The sequence below is a fragment of the Oncorhynchus clarkii genome, chromosome 3 (genome assembly GCF_045791955.1).
Source record: "Oncorhynchus clarkii lewisi isolate Uvic-CL-2024 chromosome 3, UVic_Ocla_1.0, whole genome shotgun sequence".
NCBI classification, from domain to species: Eukaryota; Metazoa; Chordata; class Actinopteri; order Salmoniformes; family Salmonidae; genus Oncorhynchus; species Oncorhynchus clarkii.
The window spans coordinates 61,736,761-61,749,328 of record NC_092149.1 but is presented as its reverse complement, the minus strand read 5'-3'; the positions used below and the strand labels follow the sequence as shown (position 1 = coordinate 61,749,328).

Here is a 12,568-nt window from a genome sequence, read left to right as displayed (position 1 = left end):
CTCATTGTATATTACTGTAGGAATCACAGTAAGGATTAAACCTGTATTCAATGGGGATTCGGGAAATGTGAGACTCCCCCCACATCTTCCTCTTCGATTGGAAACCGATGCCTTTGCATGTTCCTGGATAAACCAAAAATACAGAGACCCTGGCCTGCATGCAGCATCAGCATGTGTTTCTGTCCTCTGTGTTGATGTACGGGGTCGTGGTTATCCATTGGGAATAAGGTCAATATTGAACAACAGGAATCTGATTATGGGATCAAATTATTTTGCAAATGTGTGTAGTTCAGTCCTTGGGCTGTTCTTGTCTATTGATGTTCTGTATTATGTCATGTTTCATGTTTTATGTGGACTCGAGGAAGAGTAGCTGCTGCTTCAGCAACCGCTAATGGGGATCCTAATACAACACTAAACACAGTCATCCACACCTGCACTGGCACCTGCAAAAAAAATTACTGAATAAAGGTATTTACCAAGGGTGAAAGGGTCCAACATTAGCATACATAGCTTTGGTGTAGAACACTACTGCCATCATGTGAGAGGTAAAATAATAACACACAGACAGACAGACAGGACAGACATACAACACAAGTACACTAATTGGATCACAGAAGTCCATATAGATGTAGATAATCAAAACAAGAATCAAAATACAGAGAAAAAACAGGAAATCTCTTTTGCTTCCATGTTAAGTTTATTGTAAATATATAGTTATATAACTAATCATACTTATACAAAGTTTGCTGGTCCCATGCAAAACATTTTTTTTATCAAAAAGATCAACATACTGTAGTTTTGTTTAGTAGAACCAGTGTGTAGAGTAGTATTGTGGCATGCTTTTTCCATACTGTAAGTTATACCAAAGTATCATCACTTCGAATGATGAATGGACATTTATTTCCTCCTACATGCAATTTTACAGAGTTGCACTCCTGCCTCTAGAGGAAGTTTCCAACAATCCTGGCCATGCTTACAAAACATCCTCCGATACCGTAGGCCCAGGGCAATGTTAAATCAAGTTAGGTGGGATGTTGGGTGGTTGTTGATGTACTAAAGGCATCTTCAGTTCACCTTGCTGCTCATCTCTTTCATAAGAGTGTAGACTACATGTTAGGCCAACAAAGAACAGAAACATAGGAACTCAACTATCAGGACAGCAGGACATTTTAAGAATGGGAGGAAAACAAACATTATGTCGGGGAAGAATCCCTTGCAAAGTGTAGGCCTTTCACAGCGTAATTCAGGATATAATAAACATACTGTTACACATCCCAAAGAGCATCAGGGCAATACCAGTGTCAGGCAACTCCTGATCAATGTCTAAAACTGCATGCAGTGAGATGCAGTCCCACAGACATGGAAGCAAAAGGGTGATCACTACTCAAACACAACACAACCTCAACACTTTCTATTAAGCTAAAGTCCACAAAATCTAGTTTGTCTTTCACATTGGTTCTACAACAATTTATTAGGCAAAACTAAAACCAAATTATTTGAGTTTTCAGTGTTAATGCAGTGCAGTTACTGTTTGCATCCACATTGATAACCGTTAAGGTTTTACATTGTACTCAGTTACCTTCTCCTGAGTCAGAGGTGGACGAAAACTCTGAACCACACACACGCAAACGCCTGACTCTCTACATTATTAGATTTAAAGAGCCAGTCCGCAGTTGAAACATTAACAAAGCAGGCACCCCACAACTGTTTTGGTAAAAAGCTGAGGAATGGAGAAATGTAACAACTTTCAAATTCATAGACAGGGCTATGGATACAAGGACTGATCATCCATGATATCAAAATGATGTTTTGAGTTTATACAGTGTTTGTTTATATTTCTATTTTTAACAAATATTGGAGTAAAACAAGCTTATATTTTGGGTTCTGATGGGGTACAACAGTTGAACTAAGCTCATAAGGCATTTATACGTTATATTCTTCAAGATACCTATTGTATGTATATAGCTTTAATTTATAAGTCAAAAATAAATGTAGCAACTGCAGATTGCCTCTTTAAGTCATAGTCCATGCAGGACTACAAGCTCTCTAATCTAATGGACTCGTGTCCATGCAAGCGTCCTGTTTTTATATTATTATTTTTTAAATGTAACCTTTAATTAACTAGGCAAGTCAGTTAAGAAGAAATTCTTATTTACAATGACGGTCTACACCGGCCAAACCTGGACGACGCTGGGCCAATTGTGCGCGCCCTGTCCCATAGGGTCAATCACGGCCTGGATTCGAACCAGGGTGTCTGTAGTGACGCCTCTAGCACTGAGATGCAGTGCCTTAGACCCCTGCATCACTCGGGAGCCCAGTGTCTGACAGTGCATGTCCTGGCACCCTACTGTAGTTCAGAACAAACAGTCAATAAATAAAAAGTGTGAGTATTGGCTCATTTGTGGTTAACCCTTCAACATGTTTTCCAGGCAATGTCCACCAGTGTCTTGGTCCAACATCACACCATGACAATTTGAGAACCACCTTAAGTTTAAAGCTTGAGTAAATAAATGAGTTCCCTCAGAAAATATACACAAGAAAGCAAAGTAAGTGTAAAACTGGTTGGCTTATCGACATACTATCCACTCTAGGTCATGGAGGCCTACCCCTACTTCAAACAAAGATTTACAAATCAATACCCAACCCACAATCAACATAATATGATTCTAAAGAAACCCAAATGGTCCAAATTATTAACAAATATTGTCAACACAAAAAATCCAAAACATAAAAGCAAAAAGCTATCTTATGACAATAAGCACTGAATTGCTGCAGTTAGTTGAGTATTTGAAAATAAGTATTGGAAAACAAAACTATGTAAAGCACAGAATAAAGAAAAGCTTTATTACACCAAATGGAATGTGATCAGAAGTTCTGCAGGTGAAAAAACTAGTCGCAGAAATAAATTACTTAAACAGGCATAGTCCTCCGTTGAGTCAGACAAATATGGAACCCTCCATCCATCCTAACAAAGGACAACTATTCATTTGAGCACAAAGCATCGTAGCATCCCAAATTACACTATTCCCTAAATAGTACTATATAGGGAATAGGCTTCCAGTTGGGATGCACCCAGTGATAGAAGGGGGGGGGGGGGGGGGGGGGGGGGGGTTCTAGTGTTTGTCTTCTACTGAACTATGAGAGAAGAAGGCATTGATTGTATCAGTGCATTCAGCACATTATGACCAGAGTCACAGGCAACAGCACAGCATTCTGCTGCCTCTCAAAGGGTCCAGTGCAACGGAACTGGATCATCATCACATTTACAAAACAGTTTTTGAGTAAGTAGCATTTTGATAACATGGTAACTGCATTTACGGACAAAGAAAACGAAAAGCAGTTGGTATATTGTAAATGACAAGAGCATCTTAATAGCCAGGCAACAGCCCAAAACCGAACCAACTGATTAGCAAGAACCATTGTTAGATCGATCATCCCCATTCCCCATGTTATTTTCTTGATCTGAAAAAGAGTTGAGTTTCTTGGTATTTCAACAAGCAGACATATTTAATTGGTCAGGCATGTTTTTTCTTTTTTTAAAGGTTATCTCGTCTTTTTCCACTCCTCCCCGTGGCATGATGTGATCAGTCTGCCGTGTGTTTGCTGTGTTTACTCTGTTTTGTACTCTTCCACGTGGGCCAGGACTTTCTTTCTCTGACGCATCATGTGGAAGTAGAGCTGGGGAAACACTGGGGAAACAACGGGAGGACAACATAGTCAGATAAAAAAAAAACAAGTAACCATAGAATCATATGCAGAATTAAGTACAGACACCTTAAAACATATTTATGAGTTATTTCACAACATTTAAAAAGCCCACATCTAGACAAGCAAGCACTAAGTGCAAGGTAGAGCATTAGAATTCACAGCGCAAAGCATCTTACAGTGAATTGTAATGCATTACTTCACACTTAGTGCTCGCTTGTCTAGATGTTCGCTTTTTGTAATTCATGAAATGCATCTCCCCTACATACTCAATCCAACACATCACTGGTGTACTACTGAAATAGTAAATCAGTGAACTATTGTAGCGAGTAGGAAGGGGAGATGCAATGTGGCGAGAGACAGAGAAAGAGAGAAAGACAGAGACTTACGTGGAATGTAGGAGACCATAGTGAGGATGAGGAAGGTGTAGTAGTCGAAGGAGAAGTTGTACTTGTTAGGTAGAGTGACAGAGTAGAGACCTGTCTTCTGCACATAGGGCAGGGCTGCATAGATGGTCAGCAGCTCACCTGTCACTCCCATAGGATACAGCACTAGGAAGAATGTGTACCTGGAGATAGGATGGAAGGAGTACATTTCAATATGGACATGTACAATATCCAGATTGAAAGAGGCTGCAATATCACTACTGTAGCAAATTCATTCTGCTGACTTTCAATTCATGGTGACAAGTGGTGGTGGCCCAGATCTTATGCTGCATGTTGTTTGTGCAACTGCATATTCTAATAGGGACTTGGGTAGCATGTTCTGATAGAAAACTACTCCTCCCAGACGTGTTCATTTGTTGTCATGCCCAAGTTCAGACTCTTGTTTTCTCATATTGCTATCACAATATTCATAAAAAATGTTTCTATTTAATATTTTGTCCATATCGTGCAGCTCCTCTACCTGTCATGTACCACAAACTGTCTTTATAAAGTCAACTGAAAGTGAAAAGAGTGAAGCACCACAACATTGGCTGACATTAGAAGAATCATCATCATTTGCTACCAGGCAACAAAAGGTCCTCCCCAATGAGTAGGCCTTTGTTGCCATGGTTGAGACTGAGAAAACACATTATGGATGGAGTGTCGTACACGCCCAGGTTTCTTTATATACAGCCCCGTATAACTCTGTTATGAACATATACAGTGCCTCCATAAAGTATTCATACCCCTTGATGTATTCCACATTTTGTTGTGTTACAGCCTGAATTCAACATTTATGAATTTATTTATTTTCACCCACAATACCCCATAATGACAAAGTGAAAACATGTTCTTGGAAAATTCAGGCTGTAACACAACAAAATGTAGAATAAGTCAGTATGACTACTTCCTGAAGGCACTATATAATGACAGCAGGAATGGCATAACAATTTTTTAGAAGGGATTAAAAACATTTTCTTTACTAGATATCTTCTTATAATTTCTGATGTTTGGAAGACATTTGTTTGTCAACTTGTCTAGGCCTATAATAATTAGAAGGCAACTCTTCTGTCATTACATGTTGCCCTGGAACAGGGTTACCCAACCCTCTCCTCGGGGCCCGCCCAGACGTTTCACATTTTTGTTTTAACCCTAAACTGGCACACCTGATTCGATGGGTCAAAGCCTTGATGATTTGTCAAGACTAATTGAATCAGGTGTGCCAGTTTATGGTTAAAACTAAAATGTGAATAATCTGAAGGGGCCCTAAAAGACTAAATAAAGCCTAACTCACCACAACAATGCCTTAAATCGATAGAATAAACGCATCAATAATCTAATTGAAATCAACAAAGTTCTCTCTCTTATGTCTGCTTATCTCGCGGAGGGAGGACGTTTAGGGACCGGGGAGAAAATGCAATAATCTGAAACAGCTAAAAGATTTTCAGTGGAAGATTTCCAAATGACATCAGTTTGACCGGTTATAAGGATATGAAACCTGTGAAAACAATCCAACACGTTTCTGATAATATTTCAGTTCGTATTAGATGCATATTTTATGTGCTGTGAGCTTTTATGTCGCAGAAAAGATAGGCCGTTTACACGCGGTTCTTAAATGCGCAGTCACATTCTCTCAAGATGCTCGCACCCCTACTTCCACCGTCTCGGAATGACAGAGACTCTAGTGTAAAGCATCAAAGAACTCCCCCACCAATATAATATAATATATAAATATATATAAATTTATATAAATATATATTTATTTATTTATTTATATATTTATATAAATATATATAAATATTTATATATATATATATTTATATAAATATATATTTATTTATTTATATATTTATATAAATATATAAATAAATATATATTTATATAAATATATAAATAAATAAATAAATATATATATATATATTTATATAAATATATATTTATTTATTTATTTATATATTTATATAAATATATATAAATATTTATTTATTTATATATTTATATAAATATATATTTATTTATATATTTATATAAATATATTTATAAAAATATATATATTTATATAAATATATATATATATAAATATTTATATATATTTATATAAATATATAAATAAATAAATAAATATATATTTATATAAATATATATATATAAATATTTATATATATTTATATAAATATATAAATATATATTTATATAAATATATATATATATATATATATAAATATTTATATAAATATATATATATATATATATATATATTTATATATATATTTATATAAATATATATATATATATATATATTTATATAAATATAAATATATATATATTTATATAAATATATATTTATATAAATATATATATATAAATATATATATATATATATATTTATATAAATATATTTATAAAAATATATATATATATATTTATATAAATATAAATATATATATATTTATATAAATATATATTTATATAAATATATATATATAAATATATATATATATATATATTTATATAAATATATTTATAAAAATATATATATATATATTTATATAAATATAAATATATATATATTTATATAAATATATATATATTTATATAAATATAAATATATATATATTTATATAAATATATATATATTTATATAAATATAAATATATATATATTTATATAAATATATATATATATATATAAATATATTTATATAAATATATATAAATATATATATATTTATATATATATATATTTATATAAATATATATATTTATATTTATATAAATATAATATAATATATAAATATATATAAATTTATATAAATAAATAAATATATATATTTATATAAATATATAAATAAATAAATAAATAAATAAATATATATATATATATACACACACACACACTGCTCCAAAAAATTAAGGGAACACTAAAATAACACATCCTAGATCTGAATGAATGAAATATTCTTATTAAATACTTTTTTCTTTACATAGTTGAATGTGCTGACAACAAAATCACAAAAATGATCAATGGAAATCAAATGTATCAACCCATGGGTCTGGATTTGGAGTCACACTCAAAATTAAAGTGGAAAACCACACTACAGGCCGATCCAACTTTGATGTAATGTCCTTAAAACAAGTCAAAATGACGAGTCTACAACGCCTGGGCATGCTCCTGATGAGGTGGCGGATGGTCTCCTGAGGGATCTCCTCCCAGACCTGGACTAAAGCAAGACATGATGTCCCAGATGTGCTCAATTGGATTCAGGTCTGGGGAACGGGCGGGCCAGTCCATAGCATCAACGCCTTCCTCTTGCCGGAACTGCTGACACACTCCAGCCACATGAGGTCTAGCATTATCTTGCATTAGGAGGAACCCAGGGCCAAGCGCACCAGCATATGGTCTCACAAGGGGTCTGAGGATCTCATCTCGGTACCTAATGGCAGTCAGGCTACCTCTGGCGAGCACATGGAGGGCTGTGTGGCCCCCCAAAGAAATGCCACCCCACACCATGACTGACCCACCGCCAAACCGGTCATGCTGGAGGATGTTGCAGGCAGCAGAACGTTCTCCACGGTGTCTCCAGACCCTGTCACGTCTGTAACATGTGCTCAGTGTGAACCTGCTTTCATCTGTGAAGAGCACAGGGCGCCAGTGGCGAATTTGCCAATCTTGGTGTTCTCTGGCAAATGCCAAATGCCATAATTTGCAAATAAATTAATTAAAAATCCTACAATGTGATTTTCTGGACTTTTTTTTCTCATTTTGTCTGTCATAGTTGAAGTGTACCTACGATGAAAATTACAGGCCTCTCTCATCTTTTTAAGTGGGAGAACTTGCACAATTGGTGGCTGACTAAATACTTTTTTGCCCCACTGTATATACAGTACCAGTCAAAAGTATGGCCCATAGAAACACATTAAATAACATTAATAAATAATAATAATAAATCATAAGGAATAAGGTTTTGAAGTGTCTGTCCTATAGCTCTAACCCCCTTTTTGAATTTAACACACAAAGTAATTCTACAGCACTTCTTTCCAATGTGAAGTGAGTGCCTCTCTCATTCAGTTGGCCAACAGGAGGAGCGGGGAGCTTTTCTTACCGTGCCCATTTGATGAGGTAGGGCAGGTGGTTGAGCAGACTGAAGGTGTAGAAGGAGTAGCGGATGATCTCTGTAATGGTCCAGGCCGATACGAAGAGCAGGACACTGTCTTCACTCTGGACCTGGGATCAGACAGGACAAACAGACAGGGGTGAGACTGGGCAGACAATTCAAAGCTAGCATGCAATAGCTTGTAGTAGATTCATTCAACTGGAAGACCGAGGGGTTATAGCAGAACTGTGCAGTTTGTTGCACCAACTATACTACGCTGTAACTCTGCATGTCATGGGAGAGAGAGAATTGTAAACACAAGATTTTAAAGCAAAAGTCATTCTCTGTAAATTAACATAGTTGCAAATACTCAAACACACATATGCAGTAGAGCGTTTCAGACCTTACAAACATGTTAGTGTTATTCACCCTATTGGCTTCAAGCATGTTCACTATTTCAGGCTCACAGACCTTAAGGCATCAGCAAGTCTCTTTCTTTGGGATGAAGACAACATCTAGGGGCATTGATCCCCTGAAACCATGACCACATATTATAAAGTTGGAATATTTCTTACTGTCTCACTCCGTAATATTTTAGCTTTCAAATGTTCAAATTCACAGTGCTGATTCATCCTGATATCCCAACAGATCAAACAAACGAAACTTATCTGGAAAATAAATGGCTAGTTCCATAATTGGTGAATGGGGGGCTGAATGATTAGATGAAGAAGAGATGTACCTCTCGGACGCTGTGTGTCACAGCCCAGGTGAGGAAGACCCGAGACAACACCTGGAACCCCGTTAGAACCACAGAGGATGGAACGATCCCTGGAGCAGGAGAACACAGCATGATCATCACATTAGAAGATATGTACTGTATCACTTCAAAATACAGCTTTACCACTTCACAACAGTGATACTGAGCAAAATACATGATGAGAAGAAAAGAGAAGACATCATATTTTAAATGTGTGCAAAAGTATGTCAAGTGTTGGACTATTAATTCGTAGACAGCACACAAAAGCTGATATAAGATAGCAAAAAATAGAGCACACCAATTCCAGTTACAAAATTCATTGTATTACACTGACTAAGCTGTGGGATACATGTGTGTAGTGTCTAGATTTGTCCAGCAGAGGGCAGCGCATGTCCAGACAGAGACAGACAGCTGCAATAATGAAGGTAAGGGTTAGCCTCAAATCCCCGATAATTAGTGGACTGTGAACCGGGAATGCAACGAACACAATGGAGCAGGGTCATGCTCGTTATCACATTAGTACCATCAGGCCAGGCTTATCTTAGCAGCCTGGAAAGGCTATCTCTATCTGAGGCAATGGCTCTCAGTAGGGCTTATGTCCACATGACCGGTAGAGACTACACAACTTTGACCATGAGAAGAGGGAGGAACTTCAACTTACCCACTGCACAGTGCAATATCTGAACGGAAATAAAAATAAAAACACTCAGCATAAATACAGTCACACCATATGGTCAGTGTAAATATTTTATGCAATTAATTGTATCTCCACACAGATTGTCAGTACATGAGTTTGAGACTAATTGACTTTTTTTTATGTATGCAATTATAAACTCTGATCTCACAGCTGATTCATATTTCTCTTTAGTGAATCAAGGTTAAATATGGCAATAAGATGTAGTCTGTCAATCCTATGATAGTGGATATGTACACCAAGACAGTTCATTCTACTGGTCAAGGACTAGATAAAAGTCAAAACATAATCACTGGAAATGCCCAGTGTTTAAAGGTGTTTTTATGAATGGAGGGAGTTGGAATAAGAGCAACATGTAGACTGAGCTTGAGTTCCACTAGGCCTAATCCCTTCCCTCTGTGTTACAGTATGGCTGGAGAGGATCACACTAACACCCTGCTAGGCCTCTGTGCTGTCTGTAAGTAGCACAGAGGTGGGAGCGGGGGAAGGCCAAGGCCAGTCATTGTGGAGGAGTTTCTATTTAAAAATACATCAGTGCTATGTGCTTGAACATTCCTGCCATTAAGTTGTATTTATACAGTAGGGGACTTACCAAATGCACCACACACAGAGAGCGATAAGGGGCTGTCCTGTTAAGTGCTCTGAATAAAATCCCAGATTTTGTTCAGTGGGGAGAAACCATTTTGTAAGGAAGTGACATAAAGGGGGCTCTACCTGAACTTGTCAAATAAGAAAAAGTATACAGATTTCCATTTTCTGTTGCATAATATTTTACTAGTGTACCTAATGAACATTACCCAGGTCTCACCCTGAGGCCCTACAACAGAGGCTTGGCCTACATCCACTCACCTCTAAGAGTGCACCGGTCTGGAAAAACTTCAGGGGTTTCTCTATAGAGAAGTACAGGCCGTGGTAGCTGCCTCTGACAAGGTAGGCCCGCACCAGGCCCACAGCAATGACCAGCCAGCTGGAAGAACACACACATTTCATGTTTATTTCAGTTATTTAGCCAGGATAGTCTACTCAGTAACAACTGCCACTATTTTCCAGGGAGTTCTGGGTGGAAATACAGTCCAACCACACAGAACGTAGGCCTAATACCTAGATGGAAGCGGCATCTGCACAGTCATATTCTTGAATAGTCGTGATTGGTAGGAGTGACAGGTTTTGAACGTGATAGATATTAATCTACTAAAGTTAGTAATAGAAACTGAGCAGGCTATATAGCCCCTGAAAAGGCACGGTGTAGCCGTTGTAGCTGGTGCTCAATAAACAGAGCAAGTATCACAGAGGGAAAATATCACCTCACCAGACAGGAACGGGAGAGGGAGAGTATACTGTAACGTCACCTAAATGTTAGGACAGGAGCGCATCCAGCATTTTGCACTTGTGCAATTTCTTTCACAACAACTTGTATCATAATGCTGAGTGAAATCAGAAATACTGTCAGAACTTTTTTTGCCAAAACAACTATTTATATTAAAAATAAAAAAATAACAAATGGTGGTTGCAAAACTACATGCAGTACGCATAAAGAACAATAGCTATTACTGTACATAATGACAGCCTTTTTAAAATGATATATATTACATACAGTACCAGTTAAAAGTTTGGACACCTACTCATTCAAGGGTTTTTGTTTATTTTTACTATTTTCTACATTGTAGAATAATAGTGAAGACATCAAAACCATGAAATGACACATATGGAATCATGTAGTAACCAATAAAGTGTTAAAGAAATCTAAATATATTTTAGATTTGAGATTCTTCAAAAGTAGCCATATTTTGCCTTGATGACAGCTTTGCACACGCTTGGCATTCCAAGAGTGTGCAAAGCTGTCATCACACGCTTGGCATTCTCTTGAGAGAATGCCAAGAGGGTGCAAAGCTGTCATCAAGGCAAAGGGTGGCTACTTTGAAAAATCTAAAATATATTTTGATTTGTTTAACACTTTTTGGGTTAATACATGATTCCATATGTGTTATTTCATAGTTGTGATGTCTTCACTATTATTCTGCAATGTTATTTCATAGTTGTGATGTCCTCGCTATTATTCTGCAATGTAGAAAATAATAAAAATAAAGGAAACCCCTTGAATGAGTAGGTTTGTCCAAACTTTTGACTGATTATTTACGCGATTACAGTTGCAACTCTAGGCAACATAGCTAATTGCGGTGTTTTGTAGGCGAGCACTAGAACTAACTGTAACCAAAGACAGACAATTGATACATTTCCGATGGAGGCTGTTACAAAGTAACAACACATAAATTCTGTGTTTGACTGAAATTATATGCTGCAATGTCGCTGAAGGCAGCACAATGAAACGAGTTATCGACAACGTGTCGCCAGCGAAGCAGAGTTGTTCGCATGGGAATGATTTAATCATTAGCCTATCATTATTTCCAAAATACAAGCATTATTGAGCAAAATGGCCAGAAAAACAGTTCGGAGATCGAGTTTCGTAGCAGGCACGAGCCTTCCCATAACATTAATTATGACAGATCATGCACGCTTGCACCCCATTCTCGTCAAACAGGAAGTGTATCAGAATTGTGTACATACCCAGCTGTCATAACCACGTTATATATAACCAGATACGCCGTAGCCAGGGCACCCGGTCCCCTCTTTTTCTTCGGGGCCACATCACTGTGAGCCGTCTTCGTGGTCCCCATAGCAGGTGCTGACATGACTGAACCCCACTTGGCACTGCCCGATTAGTGTGCCAGATGCTTAGAAAATAGCAATCAGGCAGAGCTACTCTTCTAATCAGTCCACAAAATCAGGAAATGCAAGGCGTAAACTGGGCCTGCGCAATATTTTACGGGACCAGCAGCCCGCGCCCCCTACCGAAACATCACCATGAACAGTTTACTTTAGCTTAGTGATTGCTT

At 36.9% G+C, this 12,568-nt stretch overlaps 1 protein-coding gene across 1 annotated transcript; it reads right to left on the bottom strand.

Moving 5' to 3' along the window:
• Positions 1-678: 678 nt before the first annotated feature.
• On the bottom strand, positions 679-12,458 carry LOC139400830 (very-long-chain (3R)-3-hydroxyacyl-CoA dehydratase 2-like). The gene is made up of 7 exons (XM_071145441.1): positions 12,240-12,458; positions 10,524-10,641; positions 9,642-9,660; positions 8,963-9,051; positions 8,233-8,354; positions 4,095-4,273; positions 679-3,689 (listed from the first exon to the last, which is right to left on the bottom strand). Exons 1-7 carry the CDS (start codon positions 12,362-12,364, stop codon positions 3,610-3,612), a joined length of 732 nt encoding a protein of 243 aa, XP_071001542.1. The 5' UTR covers positions 12,365-12,458; the 3' UTR covers positions 679-3,609.
• Positions 12,459-12,568: the final 110 nt, after the last annotated feature.

Excerpts from the sequence above, each read along its gene's own strand:
- LOC139400830 (XM_071145441.1), bottom strand. The coding sequence starts at position 12,364 with ATGTCAGCACCTGCTATGGGGACCACGAAGACGGCTCACAGTGATGTG. Across the intron at positions 10,642-12,239 it reads AACGTGGTTATGACAGCTGG|CTGGCTGGTCATTGCTGTGG; the intron begins GTATGTACACAA and ends GTGTTCTTCCAG. Across the intron at positions 4,274-8,232 it reads TACCTCATCAAATGGGCACG|GTACACATTCTTCCTAGTGC; the intron begins GTAAGAAAAGCT and ends TCCTATCTCCAG.